Source organism: Temnothorax americanus, unplaced genomic scaffold (genome assembly GCF_048541705.1).
Source record: "Temnothorax americanus isolate GAGA-0224 unplaced genomic scaffold, ASM4854170v1 Scaffold1, whole genome shotgun sequence".
Classification (NCBI taxonomy): Eukaryota; Metazoa; Arthropoda; class Insecta; order Hymenoptera; family Formicidae; genus Temnothorax; species Temnothorax americanus.
In genome coordinates, this window is record NW_027509230.1 from 5,044,551 (window position 1) to 5,057,388 (window position 12,838).

The 12,838-nt window shown below is 43.6% G+C and overlaps 2 protein-coding genes across 2 annotated transcripts in view; one reads left to right on the plus strand and one right to left on the minus strand.

Annotated features, from left to right (window-relative positions):
• Positions 1-8,285, minus strand: part of LOC143897439 (uncharacterized) — a 188,004-nt gene extending 179,719 nt beyond the window's left edge. The window contains exon 1 of the mRNA XM_077406129.1: positions 4,361-8,285. Within this exon, the coding sequence (XP_077262255.1) occupies positions 4,361-4,610 (250 nt within the window). The 5' untranslated portion in view covers positions 4,611-8,285. The remainder of the gene's footprint in view (positions 1-4,360) is intronic.
• The window catches only part of Mib1 (E3 ubiquitin-protein ligase mind bomb 1), a 369,291-nt gene that overhangs the window by 200,961 nt on the left and 155,492 nt on the right, over positions 1-12,838 (plus strand). The window lies entirely within an intron of this gene.

The window sequence follows — 12,838 nt, forward strand, 5'->3', positions numbered from 1 at the left end:
AAGCCATTAAGCACGATTACACCACATTAGCAAATATTCCGAGAAGGAAAATGGAAAGAGAGATTAATCGCTTCGCTATCACTCACCATTCCATCGACGATACCTCCCGACGCGTTAGGATTATCAAACTGCAGTAAATGCGTTATCGCTTTCGTCGATGAGTATCAGATCGGAGTAGTGAATGATCGTCCGCGATTTTATTCGGAAACTGAATATCGGCTGTCCGAGATTTTTTTCGGTAAAAGTGCATATACGCGCATCAATAATTAACCTTTATTAACTTGTCGCGCTAATGAAACGTATATCGGGGTGAAATTTAATTAAAACAGGTATTTAGGTCGAGTGACCATCTGACTACCATTGACATCATCATTATCGTCGTTATCATCATCGTAGACGAATTAGAATATTAGCTTCTTGCCCTGTTTTCGTTCCTCCGTGACTCGGAAGATGCCACTTAAATCCTTCAATTACCATATCTTGGCGATGAGATGGCCACTATGTGAAGAAAAACGAAATTTTTAAAACATAGGAGCCGTACAATCATGCCGTTCTACATTATTGAACTTCCAATGCTGACTTTCAATTGTTACTTGACTGACTGTAATTAATTCGTAATTGTTATTCGCGAAAACTAAATATATCGTAAATCGTAAAATTAGTGTTCTGTTTTCTTCTTCTGTTATTTTTCGTTTTCTTCTGTTATTAAAACCTCTACGAAGTTTATATATCGCTCATAAAGCGAACAGCGGATACACATTACACAGTAATCATTATACACGAGAAAGATCGTTAATGTCTTTTCCTTTCTTTGCAGTATAATAGAATTATTAAAAAAGTATTCGACAACTGTGCGAAGCCGGCGACAATAACGCTATTACGAGAGGTCCGCATTCGACGCCTGAAGTGCCGCAAATTTATACAATTAAGTTTAATAAACGCTGGAATAATCAGAAGCGTAATTGTTGTTGCGACGAATAATTAAAAAATAATTGCACTTGTCTCCTACCAACGACAAGAGACGCGTATTGTTTTTTTTTTTTTTTTGCATTCGCTGCGCCATTCCGCGTTTTATCCTTTTACTATATCTCTATGTTCGTTTTCGTGCTCCCTTTTACCGTAATTCTATGTAAATTTTAAAATTATCTTTTGTTAATGCATTCTTTATCTAAATTGATCTGAGATGCTTAAGAATGCTAATTAATGGCTAATAAAACTGTTTTGTATAAAAGATTTCTTTTTTTTTTTTTAATATTTTTTATGTGTGAAATTATACGTCGAATATATTGAGATCTTTGTCCAAGTATCTTTAAAAAATGTATGTGTATGTTTGATTTTTTATTTTTTATAAATTATAATATGCGGAGAGACAAAAAAAAATACACACATATATTTTAACAATATTATATCTAGGATTCTTTTTTGCTTCTAGGATTACTATTTATCTCAGTTACTATTATTCGAGATACGTGCAACGAATCCTACTTATCTAGCGTACTTGGCCTATTTAATTTTTTTTTCTTTGAGAATATTCTATATATTAACATTATATTTCTACGCGTTTCAAACAACTTCTTCTCGGAATATAACAGGTTTTTATTATTTTTCTTCTCATTAATTTTTGCCCCCTCAACTTACTTTCGGATTTGTTGATTTACTATATGTTTGCGCGATATATATCACATGTCGCAATAGCAATTTGCTGCACACTACGAGACTGCTCGCCGGAACAGCCCGCTGTAGTTTCCAGTACCGAGAGAACCGGCCACAAAAGGGGATTTAATGACGAAATCCGGATTTAGTGAGGCGATTCTGTCGGATATAAGTGCCCGGAGAGTCGTAAGATCGTTTATATACTAGCCGTTATTCGTAGACTTAACTTTTATACAGGCGGCAGTTATCGCGCGGAACTACGCCGCTGCAGTAAATTTTCAACAAACGCCGTGACTCAGGGAGCTTTTAAAGCTCACGGGAAAGTATCGTTCCGACGAATCCTGTCGATGGCTGTAAAGCGGACGTAGACATGAACGTCGTCGCTATAGCAAGCTCAAATGAAATGTCGGATAATATGATGGATCATTCATTTGTCAACTCTGTCAAATTGATTCTGCACCGAATCCCCAAGAGAGGCTTAAATATATATAAATCTTAATTTATACATATGTATACATAACGCTTCTTACAATTATTTTATTATTTCACTGATATCGCAGATATCTTATACGTAATTTTTCTTTTCTTTCATTCTCTCACTCACTCGACGCTCGACAAAGAAATTCGAAGTTAATAATACTTGTCCATTTTAGAAAACGATAAAAGCGAGCACGGTCGAAGTCTCAAAGTGGAACTCAATGGGCCAATATATTTTAGAATTCCACTGATATTCCTTACGTTACACGTTACCTTCTGCAAAAAGCCTTTTTTGTCAAAACGTCACCGATTTGATATTCTTGCCTGTCCTGTCCACAAGTGCTCGATAATCTCAATCTCGCCATACACAAGAGCACGCTAACACAACACAGCCATTTTATTGCCTGCGTACCAATGACGGGCGTTTACGATCAACTTATGGATCTTATTTCCCATGCCACGTGTGTGAACCGGTACGCTTCCACGTGCTACTAGAATATACGTAAAAATCGCACACAGTTCAGCTTACATAACGCCGCTTTAGTTTTTTCGAAAATGTATGCATCTTTACTAGTGTCTCGTGAACTACTGTCCAAGTTGTCCGGACGGTTGGTAACTGTCACTTTGTTCTCACAGTCACGAACTCGCACTAACTGGATGAACGGCGGCGGCGATCGTATGTCGTGTCGGCGATCTCTCGGGGTTGATGTCTAATGTCAACTACAGCTGGTTGAAGGGGACCAAATGCGTCAATTGGCGATATATTTGACCCGTGTTCAACCAGCTAAGCTTAACATTACATGGGGGCTCTCGCTTGCGTCCATCTTCTCTCTTGCTGGTTCGCGTAGGCTCGCGTAGCTTCCTTCCCGAACGAGTCGCGGAATCCGCGCGACTTCGCGTTACCTCTTACGCTCACTCGCTCTGTGTGCTCCGTGTGCTCGTCCATCCGTGAATGTCGAACGCAGAATCGTCGGCGCCTCTGATTCTGCTCGTGACATTTTGTGCCTCTCGATCCGTACTAGCCGATAGCAGCGCGCACCGCGTTACATTGTGGCTAATTGCTGACCTTTACTTCCGGACTTTACCCGACATTATGACAGACCGTCGACGTTTGGGATCGACAGGCGGGCACGGCGGTTAGCCGAAGAGGAAAGAAACGTATCGAGCGCACAACGACCACTTGAAAAAGTATCGTTTCGTTATATTTTTGTTCTTTGCATTTTTTTGAAAATGTCCGTACGTCGATCGTCGAAGCAAAGAGAATGAAATTCAAGCAAAGTGACACTTCCGAAAGTTACACAAATATCAATGTCGACAATCCAGAGAGCGATCGATTTCGGACACGGTTTGAAGTGGATTGACAGAGACAATAGCGTTATCGTATACGTTCGTTGCGGAAGGGAGAAGCGGGATCAGAATCGTGTCTTTAAGCCGCGCCGGTGCCTTCCGGGCGACCATTAAGGATGTCTTTGTGCGCGGCGACAGAACGAAGGGAGGTTATTGGCAGGAAGAGGGACATTAAGACGGCAACAATGGACCTCGACTCGAGCCGCCGAGCCATCCTCACCGTCGTTCTACGCCTTCCGTCCTGCCGCCCTCGCGTTACAGCCATTTCTGCAATCTGCCGATACCAGGTCAAGCGAGCTTGACAGAATCTCACGTGAAGAATCAGCGTGGAATTTCGAGAAAATCTTTCTTGACGCGCCGAATATTGAAGATGGTAACGTTTGTGAAGCATGCTCCGGAAAAAGGTATCATTTCGTATGCGACAGGATGGATCCCAAACGTCGACGATCGCGCCGTTATTGCGTCGAGAAGAAATCGGAGGGAATGTGACGCGTGCGTGCGCGCGCGCGCGCGTGCGAATAACTATTCTAGGCCCGGCATGATGCGCGAGTAACACGAGACGCGTGCGTTTAAATATATCTCGCGACCATGCACGAAGTCTTGTCGCTGGTCCCGCTCGTCCGTAGCCGTCGCGCGTTTCATCGAGAGTAACGAATTTCTAGTCGATTATGGCAGTATACCGCGGAAAAAAACGAAAATCAGCGGCGAATGGAGCGAAGCAGAACAGAGGGTGAGGCATGAGGAGGAGAGGATTCTGCGCGATCCTCGCGAACGGAAGGAGAGTCGAGGGTCTCGATAAAACGTCTCCGCTCGACCAACGTCAAATATGGCAATGCGATACGCCTCGCGTACGAGGCGTCGTCCATTGATCTCGAGCTCATACCTTGATGCCGATCCTCCGGGCTCGCCGAACGCCCTGGATTCTGCCCTGAATCAGTTTCCGATGCAAAGACGGCAACCGAGAGTTGCATCACTCTGAAATAGGCACAACACGTATACCAAGCTTCGCGTTCTTCTTCTTTCGTACGAAACTCTCGCGACACTATTTTACAGCAAGACAATAACCACCATTCACAGTCGACCATCGTATATCGTCGCCGAATTATTGAATGTAGCACTGCACCATTCCGCATTCGTGATTACGCGAGCCGGCGCCGAGTGTCGTCGTCGCGACGCGAATATTTCAGACGCTCGCGCGATTCTCTCGCGAACGTCCCGTTTTCGCGTATTTTTAGAAAAATTATGCAACGACGCGCGATGTTTTATGCCAGGGCGCGCACCTGGCTTCGTACATACATACTTCACTCCACGAATCGGATAAAATAGGCTCTCCTTGGATTCATAGCTCGATAGGGTACAAAGAATGTCGATAACAGCAAGGTCGTTGTCATCGTGAAGAAACTTTTACACCGTTAATACGATAAGCGCAACAATATTTCTTTTTGCATCTACTTGATGTTGTTCTTCAAGAGGTTTGCGAACGGATCGAGGCAACAAATTGAAAAATCGCCTTAACGAATCACGGAAGATATTGGACGGTCGTCGAAGTTCCCAGTTTCGTTGGACTGTTCTGCGGCACTCTGCTTCGTTCGCTTCGTTCGCTTGGTCGATGATATTTTCGTCGACGACGGCGAATCGCGACTGCTGCGTGTATTATGTGTACGCGGATGTGCGTGAGTTGTGTGTGAGTAGAAAGGGGAGAGAGAGAGAGAGAGAGAGAGAGAGAGAGAGAGAGAGAGAGAGAGAGAGAGAGAGAGAGAGAGAGAGAGAGAGAGAGAGAGAGGATAGATGAAGGAGGGGCGGCGACGGAATATCTACCGGCCTATATCCGGAGCGAGTCTTTTCATAAAATCACTTTTTTCCCCGTAGCGAATTTCGCGGTGTTTAGTGTCAAAATCTGCACTTGTGGCAATGATCAATCTGCACGTTGATTATAATTATAGCCAATTATCGTTTCGAAATCATTGCTACTCAAAGAGATTGACAGCGCGCGGTGCGAAAACACCAATTACGCTAACGATTGAACTGGCTCGAATTTACGAATTAACGGAAGTTGACTGACGCAACGTTAATATTCTAGGTATTCGACACGCGAAACTGACAAACTCTCGAGCGAAAAGGCGCATATACCCAGCGAATTCTCATGCAATATTCCGCATAGCGGAATATGCATACGCGCCGGGTAAATGTCGATAGGTAACGGGCTCGATATCGAATACCGTATTTTAAGTTCCATTCAACTTTTAGCCCGTCGTCAGTCCGCTTTTACCGTTTCACTTTTATCCAGTTTCGATTTTCTTGCCTCGTGTCCGACGATAATCGAGCCGTCTCGTCCCGTATATCGTCCCGTAACCGAAGTACCGAGCTTGGTGACGATCGACGAGGAGAGAGACGACGAGAACGGCTCTTCAAGGCCCGACTCGCCGCGGAGAGATCGGTCGGGATTTCTATTTGGATGACACGACGTTATACCGCGGTCTATAGGAGCGCGCAAAAATAAGCGATCTAAAGTTAGACGCGGTCTTAGGACGTTGCGCTAATTCTAACGCTCGTCCATCACCTTCGATTCTCAAGATACGCATCGGGTCATCTCTCGCGAGTAACCTCTATCTTTCGAAAATATTCTAACGATATCGTGGAAAGATGTCAAGAGCGGGCGATTATTTTACTTGCAGCCGAGAACCGTTCATGTAAAAATAAAGTCGGAGATATCTCGCGAAGGATTTTTCCTTCGGAATAAATAACGAGGGAACGATCGAAAATATTAATGAATGTTTAACGCCTCTCAACCGAGAGCAGACTTGGCGCAGTTCACGTTGAATATCGAAGAAACGACGGTCAAAGTTGAATTGAAGGATTTATCTCGGCTCTCTTAATTTTTGCTCTAACAAGAAAAGTTTAGGCTGCTAATGAAGTTGAGTTTTAAATTAGTCTCGCAGTAAAGCAAGCCGTTTGAGATTAATAATTCAGAGGCGCTTGCTCGGCCGGGTGTAAAAGCGAACGGTGACGAAGAGAGCACAACCGGATGAGTAATTTTGTTTACGCTCGGAATACTTTGCGGATACGAGTCAGTTAGGCGGATGATTTTATCGAAGAAATTCAATGACAGATTATCACTGCTTATTATTTTGTCCGATGTTTGATTTACGATTTCAAAAATCCAGTACCAACTGTTCAAATAGTAAAAAAGCATATTCCCGCTAAATGTGAGAATAAAACAGAGAAAGTATTTCGAGAGAGAGAAGACGTATCTGACTGCAAACGATAGGCATCGAGTTCCGATAGACTCCTACGCACAGTTACAAAAGCCGAGAGATAGAGTTTGAACAACTTCCGTCGCTGTTAACTTAGACACGGTTTTGAACTTCCGATTCGTAGGGTTCCAATATCCAATGAGCACGAGCTCAAGCTCTTTGAGCGTCAGAAATAGTTTCCGACGCTTTTTAACCTTGACTCGAGCTGCAACGAAAGACGTAGCCGTCATACTTGAGGAAACAGTTTGATGCGCTCACAGTTCAGATTACTACCGTGATTTGAGACTTTATTGCGAGGAAATGGTAGAAGCGCATCTCGTCGACGTCCGTCGGACGTCGTCCGAAGCGTCCGCGTGTTTTAAAGTCGACGTGCCCTCGAAGGCCAGCCGATATCTCTTCAACACGCCGCTATTATTAGACTGACAATGGACAAACTCCGTGCCCAACAAGTCCTCACGCCGCGAGTCGTGCTATTCTTGTCAATTCACCACTGACTGCACGCACGAAAAGACGTGCCTCTTGCCGACAATTCGAGGCTCGTTCCGAGATCACATTTGTTATCGAACGATCGAAGCGAACGCGCCCCTTTAAGAGACGTCTCAAAACCCTCCGGAATACGGCAATCTTCGATGTTTGACGTTTTCCGTTTACGTCAATTCTATCGTTTTTGTACATCTCTATGGAGAGCCGCGATTTATAACCAGTTGCGCATAAACATCAAACGTGCTGTTCTTGAGACGCGTCGAAAAAATAATTACGAATATTTTATTAGCCGAATATTACATCGCGATCTTTGTTTGAAACACACGCGTCGTTTCGTAATGCACAGCCTACGGCAGTAAATCGTCTGGTCTGTTTGTGATGGCATATCTATTAGTGTGATACGCGTTCGACCACACGCTACTGTCTCTCTTGCGGCACGTCTGACTTGACGTTACCGTCTCTCCTTGTGCCGTGCTCGGCCGTATCCAGCGGCGTTTCTACTGTCGCGTGACGTTTCTACTGCGGCGCGCGGTGACCCGTCACGTACGACCACGCGTCGAGTGGCGGCCGTGACTACTGGTCGTAGCGGTCTACCGGGGAAGCGCGACCCTTTAGCTTCGTCCCTGTCGAGGGTTCGTCGTGGATGTTGGCTTACACGCTGGGCTACGTCTCCTTGCAGCAGCACTCTGCCGCAGCTGCGGCACCGCTCGAAAAATTGTAGGATGCGTATGCGTGAGTATACGTGTGTGTATGTATGCACGGAGATAAATGTATGCATCGGAAGAGGAAAAAAAGGGACATAGAGAAAAACAGGAAGATAATGCATCAGAGTAAGGCAGACGGAGAACGAAAGAGAAAGAGAAGATGAGAAATGGACAGAGAAAGGAAAAGAGAGGGAAAGAGGAAGAGAAAGAGAGGAAGAGAGAGAGAGAGAGAGAGAGAGAGAGAGAGAGAGAGAGAGAGAGAGAAGCGACGATAGCGAGATCCTCGACGGTCCGATCAGAACGTGAACGTACTACTTGGTGGGCGTCCGGGCCCGCACTGTGCAGCCGACGGCAGGCGTCGCGACGCTTCCCCGCCCGAACATGCGAGCTCCGTGCTATACGAGGGGTAGGGGGTGAGAGGGTAAAAAGGAGGGAGGGAGACACCGGCGCCCCGCACGCCTGCGTACCAGCGTACCACGACCCTTCGTGGCAGGAACGCACCAACCCTGTCCTATCCACCCGAATACCCACCCATTCCACGCGCGCGCACACACTCGCGCACACGTACACACAGACGCGCACCACCGCTTTCGCCCGCTCACCCTCGGCTCAACCCCGCCATACCGCTCCAACCACCCACCCCCGGCGTGCTCAAGCAAACCGACCACCTACACACACACCCGACTCTCACCCTACCGCTCCCCTCCATCGTCCCACGCCCGTCACTATGGAAAATATGAATTTGGGTCAGATACCAGCCGCCGTGCCCTAATGAACCTTTAATGTGACCCATTTCTTTCTTTCCTCCGCTCGCCGACGTGAAACAGCTTTCTCCCTCTCCCTCCCGCGCTCTCGTCGTTTCCCCGCCCTCATCTTCTTTCGTTCTTTATACCTGCGTGCGTCTCGTCTGCTATGGCGCACGCATGTTTCGAACTTTCTTCCGAGATCTTTCTCTCTCTCTCTCTCTTTTTTTCGCGTGCCACTCCTATTCTCTCTGTTCCGCAACCGAGCGAAGGACGGTCCTAAGGGTCGTCGTCACGGCTGAGTTTGTTGGCACGATTGCGCCGCGTCTGGCTATTACGTTGTTGAACGACACCTACCTACCGCCCTTTGCGCGGATGTTAGCCCTTGACAATTGTTCTTTTTGCTCCAGTTACATATTACAACTTACACCGCACGCTTGTATTCGTTACGCATTCTTGTGTAACCGCATCCAGCTTCGAGAGTTTTAGTCCTTTCACACAAACGCATGCGTTGCACATGTTATATGACTAAAATAGAACTACTATGATATATTTACAGTATCGTTGCGTAATGTTTCTCTCTATCTTACGAAAGTGTAAAAAACACGTTGTGTGATGGTGCGATAAAGGTTAAAATTTATTCCACATTGTTAATTGTGGGACATGAGCGCGGATAACGTCGTTCATATTCAACGATCTATAATTAAATATTGCATGACAGTCAGCACCGATACTAATATTGGTGCGCTATTCTCGGCTAATATTTCTGAACTTATTCGCTCGTGCTTCGCATTCCAGCGTATCGATCATCTCATATGATTTAGCTTGATAATCGAAAGCGAAAAAATTTATCTCAACTTTATCTCATTAACGCATGACATTGACGACTGAATAATTTTCGTTAAAAATATACATTTTCTTAGAATAATGTATTAAATTTTGAAATATCTGAAGATAGTATTAAATTCCAAAAATGTATAGATAATATATGAATTTGAAGGAGCATTATATCTTTCAATAATAATTAGTAAAATAAATATTTCGATGTTTACCTACTTTCCTTAGTTATTTTCATATTTTGCAATCAAGAGAAATTGCTTTGATGCGACATAAGTAAAGGCCAAAATATGACGTGCAACGATGGGATTTTACGAATGGTAAAATATTTGTAGTGTGTGCAACGACGCTCGTGTAAAAAAGCGACGATGTGCTTTTAAGATTAGCTTTATTTTTTCGGAAGCAATCTGGACTGAAAACATGCAATCGCCGCGTTAAAAGATTTAAAGTCATGGACCGTACGTGTGCGCGATCGTCGTAAAGGAGCACTTATACGTTCGAGGATCGTATTTCTCGAACATTAAATTCAACTTTTGTCGGACAAAATGAGTGAATATCACCCTTTTGCTAGATTTTACGAAATTTTTCTGCTTAATCATAGTTTTTTAAATTTCTACATTTTTAATTACATGTCACAAATACATGCAACAAGATACTTTAGAAGCGGAATATTCTATTCTATATTTAAGAACGAACAGAAAATCATTATTGCAATTGCTTTAAATAGATTTCAATTAAAACTAAATTGTGGTAATTTCTTTGTACGTTTCCTGATGTACATTTATAACCGACTAAAAGTCATATTTTGCCGGCACAGAGCAAACTTCCGATCCGCAATTATGTATATTTGTATTTCTTTTTGTCGTTTTCTCATTTTGCTACAAAGTGATTACTAGCGCATATTTAACAATTACTTTTTGCTTTCCTTGAAACATCTTCTATTTATAGTAAGTAATTAAGGAGCGTATATATACACATCGACAACGCCCTATTATCGATAACGTCGACCGATTAGAATTGCATTTTCAACGCGTTTGCAGTGGCCTGTTGTATCGAATTAAAATCTGATGTAAATCACTTATAATTATGGTGCGTCGCGTGTATATTACACGACACGAGAGTTTACTCGGCACGCTATGTTCGTTAAATATGGCTGATGTAGGGACGAAAGAAGTAGATGTCCGGTCGTATTTCGCGATAAAAGCTTTGCGATCAGAATTATCAGAACGATCGATTAGTTCACGCTCTTTTTCGGCAATTAAGTAGACAAACTCGTTGCGATGTATTCGCTCTCTTTCGTTTGACATTTCGCACTGTCGATGAATGAAAGCGCATCAGTGAATGGGACATGGGTTGAGCATCGCGTGACTGTCGAGCCACACATCCATACACAAAACACATCTACGTAGGACACACACACACACACATATACATGGTTTCTTTTCGAGGAAAATACATGCAGAAGATGATTCACGAAGATTTGACGTGACTGCAAAATCTGATTTTCGAATAGAATCTTACGTAACGAAATGCAAATTCGACTATTCAATTATGAATGTGTAAAAGATTATGACTATTAACATTTCAAAAGAAATTAAAGCAATTATATAATGCATGCAATGAGATAACAAAAATAACAACACTATTATTCTCTTTAAGAACAAAGTCGTATTTAACTTAAACTTTATAAATTGCTGACTTATTTTATTCATTTATTTATGAACGTACACGAGAGTTACGGGGATATTGCAGTCTCATTTGCTTGACTAGAATTATTCGAGAAAAATAAGGAAGACAGAGACAGCCTAGACGTGGTACAGTGGAAAACAATGGTCCTTAACGAGTCCGTAAATAATTGATTTGGAAAAGTTACAGAAACAACACCAGCATCCCGAGCTAATGCAGCGTACAATATACCAGTATACCTTCCACCCGAATCTATTTTCCTATCTATCTCTCTTTCTCTCTCTTTCTCTCTCTTCTCTTTTACTCTCGACCTCTTTTTCCTCTCTTCAAAGCGGGTTATAAAATCCATTATCGCCGCGATAAATATTAAACTTCTCTTTTCGCTTTCGTTTCTCCGCGTGAAATTGCTCTGCGCCGTTAATGGCCTTGTTATCGATTCGCGCCGTCAAAGAAAACACCTTTTGCGAGGGTGAGCCATGAGGCGCGATAGCGCACCCCGCAAATAATCCGTCTTCCGTCGAATTTGTGCCACGCGCGTTCTCATTAATTTCTCACGTCCCGAGCGACGGAAAACCCTTCGGATTCGCATTAAGACGCTACGAGCCGAGTCGAAGCGTGCGAGACAAAAAAGTAACATTTGAGATAAGATGCAGCAGTTGCGATTCACGCGATTCCCGTAATAGCGCGTGTATAAAAACGTTATAACGCCGGGCATGATTTTTTTCCATCTTCGCGAAAAAGCTATACATGGTAAGAAAAAGTAGAAACAGATTCAAAATTGAATATTCTAGAAAATAATAATAGATATTCTATAAAAAGTATGTTATATTTTGTTCCTGCGGTATAAAGAATGTTACTATTCGTTGCAATGATGAAAATATATATCTAACGTGACAGGCTTCATTTAAATTCAGTTCATGCAAAACGATGTCGCTACCAAACGGACAAAATTAAATTAAACGTCTGAAAGACGGCTTAAAGTCGGACATCTGCTTTCGCGAGAAACGTAATATCGCGCTCTCGTATCTCGAGTACCCGTAATCCCACATCGGGTCGCGAAAAATTGCGTTCTTTTCGGCGACAATTTCTTCATCGTTGTGCCCGACTATACGAACTCTCGATTCCTTCGGAGCTGAGGAGGAAAGGGGAAAAGGGAGAACTAAACTCGTCGTTACAGGGTTAATCGTCGTTCCGTCCTTAATCACTGCGCTCGATGGCACGGATATTGTTTGACAATTTGTCATCCGGCGCACTCGACGTTTATTGCGCTCTCGCGCACATTTATTACATCGGCGCAGTCCGATCTTGCGGCGGGTAATTATGAGTGCCGCTATCACTGTCCGTGCAGTATACATCCATTCATTCCGTTCGCGGCGCAATGTAAAAGCTCGCGCGGCGCAGCGCGGCATGAAATATGCATCGGTCTTCATTGATAATTATGCAACCTGATAACGCGCGCGTCCGGACTCGCACGGGCATTTCCATTTCTCTCTTATTAAAAATAAAACCAACAGGCGCACGCTCGCCGTCCTCTGTCGTATTTTTCGTTCTCCACCATATTTACCGCCTTTATCTCTTCATATATTTTGTGCGCAAATGCGCCTGATCGTTGCTTTAATTCGATTCTCATCTTGCATATTATGATCATGGATGA